The sequence below is a fragment of the Populus alba genome, chromosome 5 (assembly GCF_005239225.2).
Source record: "Populus alba chromosome 5, ASM523922v2, whole genome shotgun sequence".
In the NCBI taxonomy this organism is placed as follows: Eukaryota; Viridiplantae; Streptophyta; class Magnoliopsida; order Malpighiales; family Salicaceae; genus Populus; species Populus alba.
Window position 1 is genome coordinate 18198493 of NC_133288.1, and position 20041 is coordinate 18218533.

A 20041-nucleotide genomic window follows, 5' to 3' on the forward strand; every position below is an offset into this window, starting at 1 on the left:
GCTCCAGTGAATCCACTTTCATTGCTTGTTGACTTATTTTCTTAATTGATTGCCACACATGCTCACGGTGTGATAATAAAGTGATTAAGTTTTATTGCTGGTGATTCATCAATTGACCACTGGAATGCATGTAAAATTTGAAGATACAATGGAAGATACTGTTTTGTTACCATCAGCAACTTACTGTACAGGACCCCTACCTAACTATTTTTTGTTATTATTCTCTTTTTGTTAGTTTTTCACTCAAATACCTGTGATTTAGTTGAGCACGCTGTTCCTTTTTAAACTTCATTTTATTCCAATGATATTTTTTAGTGGAACCCGAGCTACTGGATGAATCTAATTGCAATAGCAAGATGTTCCGTATGGAAACACACTGTGGAATGTAGTTGCTAGAAACTAGAAAGGAATAGCCTTAGGCAAGTTTACTTATGCTTTTTTCATACTATTAGTTGCTAGAAACTAGAAAGGAATGCTTTAGGCAACTTTACTTAGACATTGTTTGATTAATTTGTTTCTCTTTGTTTTATTGTGGATAACCTGAATAGAGATTGTATGGTTATGTGCATTTATTGATTTATTTTTTTAATGAAAAGATTTGAGCAAATGTGAGAATAGAGAATGAAGTCTTTCTTTAAGCATACCAAATGACGATTGCTTTATTTATAAAATGTCTTATAACTAACATTTGCGAAAATTAAGCTGTAAGGTGAGATTCTAAGAATGGTATTATTTTACTCTCTAATTATAACTCTCAGAATTGGAAGCTTGTCAAATCACATAGAAGCAGCAGTAACTAGAAGAAAGCCATTACTTTTATTAGATGCACATCTTTATCTTCATACGGCTAAATTGATCTTTTTCTGTATGAGAAATTCAGCAACTCATTCAGACTCTACCATTCAGAGTTGCACTGATTCTTTTGTTAAAGCAAATCAACCATAGAAAAACATCCAATGTTGTTGCTGCTTCTTTTTTGAGATGTTACTATCAGTAATAAGGATCGTTTTTCTACTTTGTGCTAACTAGGTTTTAAGATTAGAGAATGGTGTTGTTCTTTACAGTTGGTCATTATCTTGTATGAAAATGGAGTTAAAACTTCTTTTTTGTATTTTGCACAAGAAAACATTTGAATCCGACTACATATTTCACATACAAACATGGAGACTAGGACAAGGAAACCAATGCCTTGTCTGGCTTGCCTAATAATATTTCCCTTTATTATTATCATCATCATCGTAATTGTCGTCTCTTTTTGGCTTTCTGCATTACCTTTTTATTATATGCACATCAATTATTCTCCTAGATCCGCTGTTATTTTACCCTTGCATGGCAATTTCTGCTGCTTGAAATTTTGTGGTTCGGAGTTGCATATTCTAGGAATTCAGGATCGTCCTCCAATATAGTCTCTATTTTTCATCTTAAATGATCCATGCCTCAAATCCTCTACTCCTTTTTGTTTCAATCAAAATAGTGAAATTCATAAGCGCAGCACCAACTTTCCCAAAAGCCCCAATCCAAACAGGCTTCAAGGCTCCAAGACTAACATTATCAACAACAATATTAGTCCAAATTGTGATGGAGTGCCTATCTAATTTTCCCGCAATAAGCCTATCTTCTAGTTTTGGAATCTACAGCATACTATGAACATGCTAACAGCAAAGCCATCAACGCCACGTCCACAGCTCCTTGGTGCCAAGCCTGCAGAAGATTAGCCATTCTGTTTTCATAGATAGTTATAACAGTTACAGAGTCAGTTGTAACCGTTAAGTTAGTTAAGAAAGTTAGTTAGGAGATAGAAAATGTGTATCTATATGTATTCGTATCCTGTGGTAAAAGAGAGGAGATATAGAGAAATAAAAGAAGTGAACAAAAGGTTTCTGCATGCAAATTCTTTAAAAGTGCATAACTCATTTTCTTTCTTTCAAGAATTCGTTCTTTCTTTCCTTCTCTTCTTCTGCATTTCTCATTTCTCTCGCAGCAATTTACATCTAGCATGCGTATGCTTTTTGAAACATCTTGAATTCCGTAGTCTCCTTCTGACTTTTCAAGTAACCATTGATCAAGTTTCGCAATAGCTTCACTTAATATGTCGGTCAATTCACGCAACCCTATGTCCATCTCCGTATTAGCAAACGAACCTTGTCAGCTGCTCTTCATGTTCATTGCTTGTCATAAAACGGATGGCCTTGAGGAGCCTGTTGTAGCTCCAAATGAAGCCAAGAAATGTTTCCAGATGAAATAAGACGGAGCTACAACATGAAATGAATTTGTTCGACAACTCGATTTCTGGATGTTCAAAAAATTCAGACATGGCAAGAAGGACTCGGGCTTCCACAAACGGCACGCCTTCATCAAAGCAGTCAATATAGATGTTATCTCTCACCGTACCTGAAAATGGATAGAGGAGATTAAGCGTTTCTGAGAGGGAAAGTCCGTAAATGATCCGAGGTTTGGATGACGTCAAAATTATTGGCTTCAGTAGTAGGGATGAGCCGGTCCAACAGGCTGAGCTTATAGGGTTGTAGGTGATGATTTGTTGGACGGTTTGAAGGTTTCTCCTGAATTGATATCGACTTCCATCTTCACCATTTTAGAGACAAATGCTTTCATCACAATAATAAGTTATTGGACGTTTGGGTTATGTGCTTGCTGAAGTTTTCATATGGTAATTTACAACCATACGTCAGATTAGTTTTTTTAACATAAAAAAATTTAGGCGTTTCTAATTTTATTTACACAAATTTAAAACTATATGAGAATTCATTCGATTGATTTAATTAATTTAATATATCTAAAAATAATTCTAATAACCGATAAAATAATTATTTAATTTAAAATAAATATTTAATATGATTTTTTATATAAAAAAATATTAAAAAAATAATAATATATTTAATTAATTTAAGTTAATCTGTCAATTTATATGTCGGGATATAAAAATCATAATAGCCATATGTCAATCTGTATGTTTGCTGGCTCATCGGCTTCCTTCTCGGATAGAAAATGGTAACTTGCAGTGCAAGGTGTGGCAATGAGCTATTCAAAGCAGCTTGTGGCTTTGTGAATGACGAACTGAAGATGGCTCGATAGTTTTCTCTTGAAATGATATTCACTTGAACAAGTTTGAGACAAGTAATTCTTCGGTATATTTTTTTGTTTTTTAAAAGTATTTTTAAAAAAAATTAATTTTTTTTTATTTTTTATTAACTTCAAATTAATATGTCTTTAGTATTTTCAAATTATTTTGATGTGTTGATGTTAAAAATTATTTTTAAAAAATAAAAAAACATAATTAATATAATATTTTAATATAAAAAATTATTTAAAATGCAATCACAGCCACACTGAAAACAATAAATTTAAAAAGCTGAGATTGAAAATAAAGGGATTCATTTGTAGAACTGGCCAGGAAGTTGCTGACTTGCTGTGGGGACAAAATTTAAAAATTATGATTAGGGTTTTCGTGGCGTGGTTGCTCGCGAAATTTTTAAATCAAACCCAAATTTCCCCATAACAAATTAAACATAGAAAAATGAATAAAAAAAAAGTTGGTAAAACAATATTTTTTAAAATTTTATTCAATTTTTCTTGTTTCTAAAATTAGAACCTTTAAGAAGCACGCATATATCTTTTTTTTTTTTAAATCAAAATTAACTTAAAATTAAGTTGAATATAAATAAAAAGAACATTTACTACCATATTTAAGAAATTCAATTTGGCTGATAGTTTAATGCGATACCCATGTAATCTATGAATATGGCCGAGTCTTAAACAATGAAAACCAAAATGAGTAATTGGCATTGTCAAATCCAAGTAACTTAGTGTAACCTAAATAAGACTCAACTTATTTTTTTTATATTTTTTTTTAATAAATCTAAAAAAATTGTAAAATTAATTTATGAATATGTAACCTCATATTTTTATTTTAATAGTCTACATCACATGAATTATTTTTTAACTTTTTAAAGTGGGATAACTATACTACACTTCATGCCTTACATAATGTTTTGATTTGAGATAACTATATATAGTCTGTATCTAAATGAATTGTTTCTTAATTTTTTGATGTGAGATAGCTATACTAAACTTCATTTTTTTTATAACCTGCATTTATATAAATTGCTTCTTAACTTTTCGATATAAAATAATTGTATTTTATTACGTGCCTCAAATTTTTTTATAGCTTACATTCACATGTATTGTTGTAAAAATTTACAATGTGAGATATTAAAATCTCAAACATAATTTTTATTTTATTTTTTAGGTCAACTAATATAACACGAGACCTAACTCCTTGGCCAAGTCAATCTTAGGTTGGCCTAGGTCGAATTTAATAATTGTATTTACTACCCAACAAACCAAATCATAAAAATTTAATAGTTTAAAATTGGAAGAGAAAGTTTTTTTTTTAAAAAAAAAAATAATTGATACTAGATGGACTTTTAATGTCATTAAACCATTATTATTGTAACCCCACTCATTCATTAAGAAATATTCTAGTTTCTTATGTCATTGTTTACTAAAAAACAATTCATTATAGATTGCCATAATGATTTATCTTTATTTTTTTACCCCCTTTACTCTCTTTTTTATTACATCTTTATAGGCACAAATAATGGTCAATTAAAGCACATTTATTAATGAAAGGCAAGATTCAAAGATAGGTTATTAAAATGAAAAGGGCATAAAAAAGATATGTATTTTTCTAATCTTGAGGCTAAATGTACATTTTAGTCCTTCAACTTTTAAAATTATAAACTTTCAATCCTTAACAATTTATGAGATTTAATTTTGGTCACAAACATCCTTTTTCTTATTTGTTGGTTTCTTATTTAAGATATGAGAAAAAAAAGTTTCAGTTGATACAAATTTCAGTCAAGAAAACATGTGGTTTTGGTCTCAATAGGTTTCTTTTGATGGAGAAAGTTTATACAAGATGTTTTTTTTTTGTTTTAGGTTGATTGTGGATTTTGGAGTTAATTTCTAAGTTGTTAGAGGCTATAGATATGTTTAACAAGATGTTTAAGGTGTTTTTTTAGTTTTTTTTTTTAGTCAAAATATGGTTGAAAATAAGCTTCTCTTAATCTAAAATAGACCAGTCCGATTTTTCAGTAACTAAAGGTTGCTAAAATCTAAGCAGTGTAGACAACGCGTCACCTATTATTTTTTTCAAAGCATTAAGGAGTGGATGACCAGTTGTCCGTTCCTTAAGAGAAAAAAAAAAAAAAAAGACCCAGGCATTTGGGCTACTCCAAGCCCGCGATCTAGGTCTTTTTCTAAAGGTCTAGGAACTCTAGATCTTTTTCTAGAGGCCCGAGAACTCTAGGTCTTCTTAGCCCGAGAGATTGGACTGTTTTTATTTTTTCTTTCTTTCTTTCTTTTTTTCAATTTTATCAGTTGATTATTAAGTGAGCAACATAATTTATTTTGATTTGATTTTTTTTCCAATCATTTTGATATTTTATTGGTTCTTGATTGTATAGTTGTTTATTTTAGATCAAAAATTATATATATGAAATTATTGAATCTAATTTAATTCATTACCCGAGTCACATGTTTGGTTGATTATCTTTGCTTAGGTAGGGATCAGGCTTGATAATTTTTTGTTGCATAAATAGTTCTCGGTTTATTTAATTAAATGAATGTATGAACTTTTTGAGTTCTATTTGGGATTCTTTTATATACAAAAACACGTCGTAAAAAATCTAAATGTATATTTAAAAAAATAATTTAAATACTTCAACTAAAAAAGAATAAGATGGTATCTTTTCAATGTGAGATAAAAAAAGTTTTTGAAATAATCTTTTAAATTTTATTATTTACAACATGTATAGTTTATATCCATATGGATTGTTTTTTAATTTTTTCATATGAAATATTAAAATTTCAAATATTTTTTTATATTTTTCGGATTGATCAAGGTTGATAAGGTTCAACCTGTGTAATCCAGAATCCGGTTTCTTAACTAGATCAATTCTCAAACTAGATTTGATAACTATAAAGAAGGGCAAAACACTTATAGTAATAGTAGTAGTAGGAGGAGGAGAAGGAGAAGGAGGGGAGCTCCGGGGATGTATGCCTGTCTTTTTAGGCTTGGGTTTCATACTTGGGCTCAGGAGTCATGCCATGTCTCAGGATTTCTATTTGTGGGCCTTCGAGTATTCATATTGGAATAGAAATGTCCGTTAGTTCATGGATGACACCTTACATTTCCCTTTCCAAGGAGGCGTTAAAGGCTTCTGATTTTCTTCTATAAATAATCACCTCACAAAGTAATTATATAACTAATCCCCGTCAACCGCACTGAGCTAATTTAAATAAGCATATGAAAAGAGAGATACCTAGAATACACGGTTCACCCCTTCAAAAGATTTTCCTCCACCTCCATTAATGCCAACTTACATCAGAAGTCCCTTGATCCTCCTACAAGTGGACTTTTTTTGTAAGGATCCAAGAAGTCGAAGGGCAACAACCACATTCAATTACTCAGCCTCCATGCCTCACAACCCCTCAAAGAGGAGACCCATTTACTTTTTTAAGAGTCTAAAAAATAATGCAGCCTCGTGTGTGGAAATCCAAACAAAAGCCGTCATGTTTCCCGAATAATGAAGGAGATAAGATGATTTGTTTATTTATGTCTCCATTTTATCCCTTACATGCCCACATCTTCGACATGATACTTACCTAATATAACATGTATGTGTGCGCGCGCGCGCGCAACATAAATGTAAGAATATGAAATGCTTGATGAGATTTTATTGCTACCATTTTCTTTTCATCTTTCACCAAGACATATGTATTACTTGATCCATGCATGTGATCATTTTGACATTCAAACATAATTGTTTTTAGCATGTACACATGTACCCAACACCCTTTTGGAAAAAGTATGAATGAATCATCTTGCCAATACTTTACAACTTTGGCAAATAAATAAATAAATAAGAAGAAGAAGAAGAAGCATGGCATCATTCATACCTCTACTATAAAAGGTTTCGCTTACTGTTTTTCCATCTAAGGTTTCACTGATAATCATTGAGCAAGTCCAAGTCATAAAAAAAAACAAACTAGATTTCACGCTACAATGTGGGGTTGGATCAATATATATATATATATATATATATATATATATATATATATATATATATATTCTTGAACATAACCAAAAAATATCTAAGTTATATATAATTATTATGTATTTTTTATTGAGTCCAGCCTAATAGATTGACCTTGAAATCATCTTACTTGACCCCTTGTTTAATTTAGGTTTAATAATAAATAATGTGAGAGTTATTTTAATAAGATCTAATTGACTTTGTTGATCTCATGACATTTTGAAGGACTATAAAAAAATATAAAGATGAAATTGAGAAAAAATAATGAAATTGGCATAAAAAGAACTTCCAATTCAACTCTTGCCTAGCCTAAATTTAAAATTAAATCATGTGGGAGTTGTCCTAACATGACCTGATCGACTTGGTCGACCGGTAAGAAAATTAGGAGAGTGAAATTGACAAAAAAAAGAAATTGATGAAATTAAAAAAAAAAAAAAAAACATCTCGATCCTACTCCTAGCTTAGATCAGGTTTAAAATTAAATCATATAAGAGTTTTTTCAATATAATCCAGTTGACTTGGTCAGTGCAAAATCGTCACAAAATAAAGAGTTAATATTCTAGGTATAACAATCCTTTTTTCTTAAATAAAAATTTGAAAGATTTTTCATTGGTGATTAGTGTGAATTACTATTAGAGGCCGGATAATTAAACAACTTATTGTTTGTGACAATCCAATTTTTAAAATATTATATTTTATATTTTTCTACCAGTATTTTAAAAAATTACAAATAAATTTATTTTATTATTTTAACTACGTGTATGATATTCAAAACCAACATTTCCCATCAATTACTTGATACTCCTGGGGGATCTATAATTCATTGATTATCACTTACAAGATCAGTTTTCACAGACAAAAAGAATGATTTATTTATTTGGAAATCATTTTCCTTCTACGAATCCTCCTTCCCAAACACTAAGACAGAGTGCATCATTGGAAACCCGCAATACTTTGGTAGACAAGAAAGATAAACGCAAATCAATCTTCATCCAAATAATTGTAAAAACAGTTTCAACAAGTTCTTGATTATTAGTTTTCTTCGCCCTGTAAACCATCACAAAGATGCCTAGCAACAACTTCAAAATTGAAAAAAAAAAAACACCAGTGAAAGAAAGGAAGCCGCAAATGCTTTCTCAAAATAATTACTGGAAAACAAAGGATAAGTTGTTAGTCAAAAAAAAAAAAAAAAAACATAAAGTGCTTTCTTTCTCCAGGCATCTTAAGCCAAGTAGTTGCAAAATATGGGATGGAACTACTCGATATGGTGTTATCCCTTCTTTCTTTTGTTCTGTTTCCACACTGTATCAATTAGATGGTATATATATTATCTGATTTGAAAAAGGAAAAATATACCATAAAATCATGTAACTGAGTAAATTTTCATTAGACACGAAGCTAAAGCTACAAGTTCAAATTCTATTAAAAAGGGGGATCGAGTCTTTCATCTTTTCATGTGTTTGTTCATGTCAAGAAAAAAACTCCCAATTACACATAATCCACAAAACCCCTAGAGATCAACAAGGCATATCAAGATTTAACAAGGCATGATATGTGTAGTTTTGGTCTCATAGCTCACCGCCCCACTAAATCCACCAACATTCTTACACCCACGTCTCAAAACCTTGATCAAGTCACCACACATCCTCCTTACACAATTCCCTTCCCCTACTTCACTTTGCATAACCAGCAATACTTTTGTCACTCCGTTGCTCCTCGCCACTTTCTCCACCACCTTCTCATCCCTGAACAAACAACACATGCTCCACAGCACCACCACGGCATCCTCCGTTGCCGTTTTTGAGACCTTCATTAGTCTCTCCACTATTGCCCCCGCACACTTCTGGTCACCGCTTAGCGCTGACTGTCCATCCGCACATGTGCAAACTATTGACAATATCTTCAGTGACTTCTCCACAACAGAAATGGCAGCGTTTTTGCTCGACATCATGTTAGATAAAACTTCGACGATTCCGAGTTGAACCAGCTGAGACTTGATGGAGCGAGTCACAGAAACCGCAATCAAGAACGATAAAACCACGTCGTGTAACTCTTGGTTGTCGTTATCTATTTTGATGAGATGAATTATAACAGGCAAGAAGTTGTTCTCCACTCCTGCAATGAATCGCTTTGATTCGTTGTTTGTAGTGACTGATTCTAAAACAGTGAAGCATGCAATCTTGGACTCTAAACTCCCATTTTGCAGAATAGAAATAAATGAAGGTATACAACTCGAGTTCGAAGATGATTTGAGGATTAGTTTGTGCAATTTTTCTTTGACTCCGTTTTCAAGCAAAATTAAACTTAAGATCCTGACAACCGACTCCAAAACACGAATTTGCATGCCATTTATGCTCAAAACACCAACGATAGTCTCCAAAAAACCATCAAAACTTGCCAAAAGACTTCGGTTCACCTCTCCACGACTAGCAAATTCCACAATCGAATCCAAACACCTCTCGGGTTTTGCGTTGTTAATTTCTTCAATCCAAGCCATAACCTTCTCTTCAAATTCTGCAGTAGAGGGAGAGGAGTTCGAGGAGGTCCAGAGGTTGATAAGGCGGCGGAGAGTGAGGTTAGGAACAAAGTCCTTGGAGGAGAGGACTTGCATGGTGGCAGGACAGGTGTCGTGACCGGAGTCGAGCCAGTGTTGGATACTGGAGCGATCGTATGAGACGCCGGTGCAGAGACTCACGGGAGAGTTCATTACGTCGAGAGAAATCGGACAGTGAAAAAGACTTGGTACGGTTATGCAGAGTTCGTCTCTCCCCATTTTTTTTTCTTTAGAGAAAAAGAAAGAGAGAGGCAAAGATTGGAGGAGAGGGAAGAGGGGATTTGTAGGGGAAGAAGGAGTCAAAGGGTAACGTCGTTGTTTTCTTGGCATGGCCAATTCTTTTAATAAAAAGGATGGAAGTGGGGAATTGAACAGACGTGGAAGACGGATGAGCAGGTTGTGGATAAGTGGTGGAGCTCTTCTCCTTTCGGTGGTCCCTTACCACCTTCAAGTCTCCAAGTCCAAGCTATTTTTCTCCCTTCAATGTTTTTTTTTTTTTTTTTGTATATGATAATTTTATTAGAAGGTATTTTCAATGTTTCAAGGATTTTAACCATTTTTTTTTTATTTTGACACGGTTGGATAGAATTAGTCAAGCTTTACTAGTATTTCGATTAAGAAATGATCTCAAGTATTTCACCGGTTCCTCCATTTGTTATAAAATAATACAAAGATAAATGTCTCCTTTCAAGAGAAATAACCCCACCAAGAAATAAGGCTAAGATAGAAATACATAAAAAAGAAAAAAGAAAAAAGAAATATGCTTATGAGTTTTCATTAGTCGAAGTGTGAACTGCATCATTACTTTATTCGGAGGTGTTTTTCAACTTTGTGGTTGGAAATATAATAATGATTATTTTTAAAATGTTTAATTTTTATTTAGAAATATATTAAAATAATATATATATATATATATATATATTAATATCAGTATATTAAAAGAATATAAATTTTAAAAAAAATTAAATTTTTATTAATCTATGTTTGGTCAGCACCGGCAAAGAAGGCTTTATCACAGATTATATCATGTTAAATATGTACGCCTACTCAAAATTGTTTATTTCATGATGAGGACACGGGTACGTAGACTTTTTTGCCTTCATTTGCCACGTAAAAATCTGCACTTTATAATTATAAGGTAAATCACTTTTGAATTTGTTTATTTTTAAATAATTATAAATTTAAGTTTTTTTAGAGTTATTAAACTTATATAATTATTAATTTTAAAATTCATAAAATTAGTTGATAATCAAATATATATAGACACACACTTTATAAACTATTACTACGAGTCTAGAATGATATTGTTCTCATTATCATATGCGTTTGTTTATTTATTAATTTTTGTACAAATAAACACTAACTAATAGAGTTACTGTATTATTTACCCGAGCTATGCTGGGATAGGGTATTTTTTTTTTAAATATAAAAAAATATTTAAATGTTGCTAAAAAGCTTTTCTAGCAAAAAAAAAAAACATTTTTAATTATATAAGGGTTAATTCGATATAACTTGATTGAATTTATAGGTCTAAAAACAATTTATACAACCCATAAAAATATAGTTTAACTAAAAATTAAAATTCAAGATTACATCTATTTTTAATATTAAGATAACAATATATTGGATTGATTTGGATCAACTCAGGTTGATATGTCAAATCTGCACCTTAGATTATAAACTATGATGACCCTATAAAAAACAAATCAAAATAAATTATGAAGTTTAATTCTTAATCAAACAAATTGTCGCACGTGGCGACGTCGCGGCGAAAATAACATAGTTTTTCCATTTTCTTAATCTATAATGTAAATCTATCTATATCTATGGGGATACAACAAAAATATTGTCTTTTATTGGTAGAAAATGGAATGGGAGTCGCCACCTAGTATTTTGGTCACTAGGAACCCTAACTGGTCTCAGAGATCGGGTACGGGGACTGGTTGCGTAAAGGGAAGGTATTAGCACCCCAAATACGCCCTACCTAAGGTAAGCTGCATTGTTTTATTGTCTGATAAAAACTAAGGTATTTTCGTGTTTTCCTAGTTGTTGGTCTGTCTATGGTTCAAGAAAAATCCTCCTCGGTAAGAAAGGCTTTATCTTATCGGGTAAAATCCTAACCGTTCTAACGTCCATACCAAAATTTCATTAATAATATTTAGGAATACGTTTTACGTATAAATTCGTAATCCCAAATACTAAAAGAAAACAAAAAAAAAAATTTTGAATTTTTGAAATATTGGCCTAGTTCTCATGGCTTAAATAAACTGGTTATTAAAGCCAAAATGCATGCTAATACATATATTGTTTTGAAAATTTTCTTTGTTGTGTGAAAATATGATGTTATAATATTTATATATATATATATATTGGAGAGACTAGGCCGTATGCATGAAAACAAAACCCTTTTTTGGAAAATATTTATTTTTTGATGCTTTAACGAAAATCGGGTATTTTAATACTGGGTTTGTATTCTTACGGTATAAAAATACAACCCAATATTAATCCACTTTGATAAAAATATGCAGAAAAATCAACAACATTTTTAGGGACTTTTTAGAATTTTTTTGAAAGCAAAAACATTTTTTATTCTGAAAATCATTGATATTTTGACGAAAACCGGGTATTTTTAACACTGGTTTTGTATCTTTACGGTATAAAAATACAAACCAACATTAAACCACTTTGACAAAAACATGCAGAAAAATCAACAATATGTTTTAAGATTTTTCAAAATATATTTTTTAAAGAAAAAATATACATATATAATATAATATATTATAATATATAATATAATAATACACACACACATATATATATAATTCACGTCCTGCGTGAACAGTAGGACGTGAATTATATTTCACGCCTACTGTTCATGCAGTGAACAGTAGACAGGGAGGAAGAAGAAGAAAAGGAGGAAGAAGAAGAAGAAAAAGGAGGAAAGGAAAAGGAAGGAGGAGGAAAGGAAAAGGAAGGAGGAGGAAAGGAAGAGGGGCTCACTTGGCCGAAGAGGTTGTGGATGCTGCGATGAGGTGGTTCTGCCGGTGGTTGCAGCGGTGGAGTTGGAGGAAGACGGCGTCGGTTTCCTGTTGCAGAGGAAGAAAGAAGAAGAAGAAAAATCTGCAGAAATTGGGCGAAAATGCTGGTTTTTGGCTGACTTTGGACCTGAATTTTTCAACCCTCAGATCATCAAATCCGACTCTATTTATAGGCTGTGGAAGAGGGCAATCTTGTCTACGTTGGGGAAAAATTTCAGCCCTTGATTCAGTTGGGAAGCATCTCAACCGTTGGCTTAAAGTGTGCACCTCGAGCTGCCAAATTTGGCAGCTCAAGGCTGTGAACTGCCCGAGGTGGCCACTTTGAGCCACTCAACGGAGCTATTTTGGTGTTTATAGGCTCGAGCGGACAATTCTAGGGGATAGAGGGGTTTTAGGTGGACATGTTGGTGCACGGTTTGTCGGATTTGGGGGCCACACGAGCCGGAAAATGCGCCTGGAAAGCAGCCACTCCGGCAGTTTTTTCGGGGAAGAAGATGAACAGTAACCAGCCGATTTTTATTTTTTTTTAATTTTTTTTTAAATTGATTTATTATTTTTGTGGGGACCCAAAAATGGGTTACAACAGATGCCCCCTCTTTATAATGCTTACGGAGCAGGGGTTCTGCGCAGTAAGTTTTATAAAGATAAACCAAAACTGAACTCCCGAAACTGATATGGTCGAAGCTTGATCGAAGCTGGATCAACCTGAAACTTTGTCTTTACAGCAATCCTCTTCGGCCCAAAAACAACTATGATCAAAATTTAGTCATCTTGAGATCCCTCCTAGTGATCTCTTTAACCCAAAAACTTGGAATCCCATCTGGCGATTCTTCTTAACCAAGGCTAAAATATGAAGTCCCTTCTGGCGACCTCCTTTGACCAATATCGAAATGCGAGATCCCTTCTGGAGATCTCAATCAACTTGGAATCTCATCTGGCGAATCCTTTACCCATAACCAAATACAAAAACGCGTGTGTGGTCTCATTATGATGGGTGACCTGCCCGAGTGGAAAAGGGAAAGAGTGGTCTCATTATTATGGGTGACCTACCCAGGGGGAAGAATGGCCTCATTGTTATGGGTGACTTACCCAGGTAAAAAAAGAAAAATAATGGTCTCATTGTATGGGTGACCTACCCAGAAAAATGATGGTCTCATTGTATGGGTGACCTACCCAAGAAAAATGATGGTCTCATTGTATGGGTGACCTACCCAAAAAAAAAATGATGATGGTCTCATTGTATGGGTGACCTACCCGAGAAAAATGATGGTCTCATTGTATGGGTGACCTACCCAAGAAAAATGATGGTCTCATTGTATGGGTGACCTACCCAGGAAAAAATAATGGTCTCATTGTATGGGTGACCTACCCAAGAAAAATGATGGTCTTATTGTATGGGTGACCTACCCAGAAAAATGATGGTCTCATTGTATGGGTGACCTACCCAAGAAAAATGATGGTCTCATTGTATGGGTGACCTACCCAAGAAAAATGATGGTCTCATTGTATGGGTGACCTACCCGAGAAAAAATGATGGTCTCATTGTATGGGTGACCTACCCGAGAAAAATAATGGTCTCATTGTATGGGTGACCTACCCAGGGGGAATAATGGTCTCATTGTATGGGTGACCTACCCAGGAAAAATGATGGTCTCCTTGTATGGGTGACCGACCCGAGAAGAATTCTTAGTAAACTCCATGCTTCTCTAAGAAATGGTTTCAATATGAGGTCTCTTCTGGCGACCTTCCTTGATGAATGTCGAAGTACGAGATCCCTTCCGGCGATCTCAAATAACTTGGAATCCCATCTGGCGATTCCTTTTATTCAAAGCTGAAATATTAGGTCCCAGACCTTCATCGAAATATGAGATCCCTTCTGGCGATCTCCTTTAGCCAAACAACTTGGAATCCCATCTGGCGATTCCTTTTATACCAAAGCTAAAATTTGAGGTCCCTTCTGGCGACCTCCATTGATGAATATCGAAAACGAGACCCCTTCTAGCGATCTCAAACAACTTGGAATCCCATCTGGTGATTCCTTTTATTCAAAGCTGAAATATGAGGTCCCTTCTGGCGACCTCCATCGAAATACAAGATCCCTTCTAGCGATCTCAACAACTTGGAATCACATCTGGCGATTCCTTTTTACCGAATGCTATCGATGTCGTTCTTCTTGCTGGCAGGGTTTGAAAACCATTATCTTCTCTTCTTGTTGTTCTAGAATCAACTCAATGATTCTTTCTTCGTCCATAATCTTGTTGGAATGCGCTAAGATCTCCTCCTGTAACGATCCAAAAAACATACATGCAATGATTTATGATTAGATGCAATGCATGCATTCGTACCTGGTTTTGAAACATAGGCCCCATCCTCTTCTTCTAGTTCATGAGACTCCTTCTTAACATGAACTTTCTTTTGAAGTCGTATGCTGGATTCATCTCTTGTGTTGCCTATCATATTCTTGGAGAAGAAGTCTTTGACTTTCTTCAAGTAGTCCTTTTCTCAAAATGTATGACTTGTATTTGCCTCTTTGTCATGCTTTTGTCAAATGCTTTAGCTTGGTTTTCAAATCTATAAGCTTCCATCTAATTTTAAACACGTAAAACTTTTCATAAAACATTTTATCTTGCCCCCCAGTGTAGGGGTGTGATCCTAGTCTGGGTTTTTATATAGAGAAGAAATTCATTCAGCCAGTGATAAACCTTTTTTAATGAGTGAATAGATAATGAATTTTTTTTTTTTCATTCATTTCAAAATGCACATTGTTATGGTTGATAAACTCTATTTTTATCTTGAAAGAAAATTTACAGGTGATGTATCAATTCATTATGTTATCCAGAGGTGAGGTTGTATTTCAAGGGTAGCTTTTCTTAAATTTCATATTAAACCCTTTTATGATACATTATTTGTAACCACTCAAACTTGTTCAAAAAGTGCATAATCTCATCATTTATTTAAAGAAAAGGTAGGCTCAAAGACAAACACAAAATCTGGTTGACATCATGAGCCCTGATTGCCCATTAGATAAAATAAAAGCAATGACAAAAGCAAATGACAAAAACATGTTAAGGCAAATAAAGTTGTTTTACATTTTGAAAACTACGAGAAGTTCTTGGGTCAACCCGTTCTGAAACTTCTTCTAGTGTGTGGAAAGCCAACCGAGGCAATGCTTCATCTTCCTTCCCCACTTGCGTTTCCTTATCTTCTCCTTCGATCTCGCCTTCTTTATTATTGATGATTCTTGACCAAGGTTTTCCAACCCTTTATCCCCTATCACTTTTGTCATGACCAGGCAATGGATTTGAACTGATATTGGGTGTGTCTTCAAATGACACCCATCCTATCTTGATGAGCTTCAACAACTTGTTCTTGAAACCATAGCACGTTTCAAGACAATGCCCGGGAATACCAGCATGGTACTCGCAAGTCAACTCGGGCTTATACCAGATGGGGAATGGTGGCTGTAGTGGTAATGTAGGGATAGGAGCTATTTGTCCAATGCTCAGTAGTTTGGCATATATGTCCTTCAGAGGCATGGGTAATGGCGGTAGTTGTTCTGAAATGTATCTTGTGTTTGGTCTTTGGTGGGTGTTTTGGGTGTTTGACTGGTCATTTGCTCGATTAAGGGAAAAAGGTTTGTTAAAGTTTATGTGGGCCACATAAGAGGTAGGTATTTGTGGGTTATATGAATCTGTTATCTTGTCATTGGACCCACCTTCGAAGTTGTTAACGGGATCTTTCATTTTTCTTCCCTTTGTCTCCAATGGCTCAATTATGCGTCCAGCTTTAATCCCTTGCTCTATTCTTTCCGCTATGCGTACAACATCATAGAAATGTTGAGATGAGCTACCCATTAAATGCTCATAGTAGGGTGCCTTGAATGTATTGGCGAACAAAGTCACCATCTCCGTTTCTATCAAAGGGGGTTGCACATGCGTGGCCTCGTCCCTCCATCTTTGCACATAAGCCCTTACTGATTCTTGGCTTCTCTTTTCCATTGACATAAGGCTCGTTCGATCTGGAGCAATTTCCAAATTGAACTTGTATTGCTTAAGGAAAGCCTCAACTAAATCCTTCCATTTCTTGATCTTGGCATTATCCAGCCTCATGTACCAACTTAGCGCCGACCCCGATAGACTGTCTTGGAAAAAGTAGATCAGTAACTTATCGTCATGAATCACCTCAACCATCTTATTGCAATAAGATCGAAGGTGAGTGTTTGGGCATTCCAACCTAGTGTACCTTATAAACTCTAGTATCCTAAAGTCTTTTGGTACCGTGATGTTTGGTACCAAGCATATTTCAGACGCTCGCATGGGGTCAAACCAGTCATTTCCCTTGACTGCTCTTAACCTTTCTTCCAAGGTTGATATCCTATTATCGGAAGGCCCATCTGCTGTTAAATCTACAGTGATGTGAGCTTGAGGGGGCTGAATGGGAATGGCAGGTGCAAAGTGCTGCTCCGTCACTGAATCTGCCCCCAAGTTCTGAGATACCCCCGGGGCATGAGCGGGCGGTGCTCCTATAGGTGGTTGGGTAGACGTTCCCTCCCCGTTCTTGGCTCTTAAAAGTTGCTCAAGCAGATTGGTCATTTGGGAAACTTCATTCCTTACAGATTCCAATTCACTTTGGTAGCGGGATTCTAGGATGACCCTCTCTTCATTCTCCATTCTTGATCTTAGCCTAGTGTAGTGGACTCTGGAAGGGGGACCTATGTTTCACGATCTGGAATGCATATGATAATTTAAAAAACAAAATGCGTGATGAAATGTGATGCACAAGTGATGCGCGATGAGTATAATATTGCAAATAAGATACATAACCTAAGGACAAGCTCTATTTATTAAGTGAGAGTGGGTAGTTTTTCTATCTGGTCTTGAAGGGTCTCATATCTGCCCAGTGACGTTCTTCGTAAAGACAGTATGGGGGCGTTGCAAGGAATAGCTAAGACACGTATGTCCGCCATTACCAAGCAGGCACTCAGATATGAGTTGGGTGTTTCACGCATTTAAACCCTGACCGATAGTCTTAGGGTAAATCGCTAATTCCCCACTTAACTTAAGGCTTGTGTGTGCTTCTCAAAATAAAAGCAAGTGATGCATGAGACAATTTTATACAATGCATAAATAATACGCGTAAAATAAAAAACCAATATGTAAATAAACAGAAAGGCATATTAACAATAAACACACGAAAACACAAACCAATCAGACAAAAACAAAGCTTAGTCTACAAGGTCCCCAGTGGAGTCGCCATTCTGTCGCACGTGGCGACGTCGCGGCGAAAATAACATAGTTTTTCCATTTTCTTAATCTATAATGTAAATCTATCTATATCTATGGGGATACAACAAAAATATTGTCTTTTATTGGTAGAAAATGGAATGGGAGTCGCCGCCTAGTATTTTGGTCACTAGGAACCCTAACTGGTCTCAGAGATCGGGTACGGGGACTGGTTGCGTAAAGGGAAGGTATTAGCACCCCAAATACGCCCTACCTAAGGTAAGCTGCATTGTTTTATTGTCTGATAAAAACTAAGGTATTTTCGTGTTTTCCTAGTTGTTGGTCTGTCTATGGTTCAAGAAAAATCCTCCTCGGTAAGAAAGGCTTTATCTTATCGGGTAAAATCCTAACCGTTCTAACGTCCATACCAAAATTTCATTAATAATATTTAGGAATACGTTTTACGTATAAATTCGTAATCCCAAATACTAAAAGAAAACAAAAAAAAAAAAATTTTGAATTTTTGAAATATTGGCCTAGTTCTCATGGCTTAAATAAACTGGTTATTAAAGCCAAAATGCATGCTAATACATATATTGTTTTGAAAATTTTCTTTGTTGTGTGAAAATATGATGTTATAATATTTATATATATATATATATTGGAGAGACTAGGCCGTATGCATGAAAACAAAACCCTTTTTTGGAAAATATTTATTTTTTGATGCTTTAACGAAAATCGGGTATTTTAATACTGGGTTTGTATTCTTACGGTATAAAAATACAACCCAATATTAATCCACTTTGATAAAAATATGCAGAAAAATCAACAACATTTTTAGGGACTTTTTAGAATTTTTTTGAAAGCAAAAAACATTTTTTATTCTGAAAATCATTGATATTTTGACGAAAACCGGGTATTTTTAACACTGGTTTTGTATCTTTACGGTATAAAAATACAAACCAACATTAAACCACTTTGACAAAAACATGCAGAAAAATCAACAATATGTTTTAAGATTTTTCAAAATATATTTTTTTAAAGAAAAAATATACATATATAATATAATATATTATAATATATAATATAATAATACACACACATATATATATATAATTCACGTCCTGCGTGAACAGTAGGACGTGAATTATATTTCACGCCTACTGTTCATGCAGTGAACAGTAGACAGGGAGGAAGAAGAAGAAAAGGAGGAAGAAGAAGAAGAAAAAGGAGGAAAGGAAAAGGAAGGAGGAGGAAAGGAAAAGGAAGGAGGAGGAAAGGAAGAGGGGCTCACTTGGCCGAAGAGGTTGTGGATGCTGCGATGAGGTGGTTCTGCCGGTGGTTGCAGCGGTGGAGTTGGAGGAAGACGGCGTCGGTTTCCTGTTGCAGAGGAAGAAAGAAGAAGAAGAAAAATCTGCAGAAATTGGGCGAAAATGCTGGTTTTTGGCTGACTTTGGACCTGAATTTTTCAACCCTCAGATCATCAAATCCGACTCTATTTATAGGCTGTGGAAGAGGGCAATCTTGTCTACGTTGGGGAAAAATTTCAGCCCTTGATTCAGTTGGGAAGCATCTCAACCGTTGGCTTAAAGTGTGCACCTCGAGCTGCCAAATTTGGCAGCTCAAGGCTGTGAACTGCCCGAGGTGGCCACTTTGAGCCACTCAACGGAGCTATTTTGGTGTTTATAGGCTCGAGTGGACAATTCTAGGGGATAGAGGGGTTTTAGGTGGACATGTTGGTGCACGGTTTGTCGGATTTGGGGGCCACACGAGCCGGAAAATGCGCCTGGAAAGCAGCCACTCCGGCAGTTTTTTCGGGGAAGAAGATGAACAGTAACCAGCCGATTTTTATTTTTTTTTAATTTTTTTTTAAATTGATTTATTATTTTTGTGGGAACCCAAAAATGGGTTACAACACAAATGTTGAAAAATAAAATTAAAAAAACAAATCAATTAAAAAAATAACTGGGGTTAACATAACCCAAGATACCTTATGGAAAAAAATCGAATAAAATAAATAAATTAAAAAAATATATAAAAAAAACAACTCGAGTTAAGAACTCATGACCTGGGTCATCAGATCGAAATAACCTTATAGAAAAAACTTTT

At 34.5% G+C, this 20041-nt stretch overlaps 1 protein-coding gene across 1 annotated transcript; it reads right to left on the minus strand.

Moving 5' to 3' along the window:
• Positions 1–8471: 8471 nt before the first annotated feature.
• Positions 8472–10126, minus strand: LOC118029266 (U-box domain-containing protein 28). Its single transcript, XM_035033109.2, has one exon. It carries the CDS (start codon positions 10000–10002, stop codon positions 8656–8658), a length of 1347 nt encoding a protein of 448 aa, XP_034889000.1. The 5' UTR covers positions 10003–10126; the 3' UTR covers positions 8472–8655.
• Positions 10127–20041: the final 9915 nt, after the last annotated feature.

What these genes read in the sequence shown, in the direction of transcription:
- LOC118029266 (XM_035033109.2), bottom strand. Translation starts at nt 10,002, where the DNA reads ATGCCAAGAAAACAACGACGTTACCCTTTGACTCCTTCTTCCCCTACA.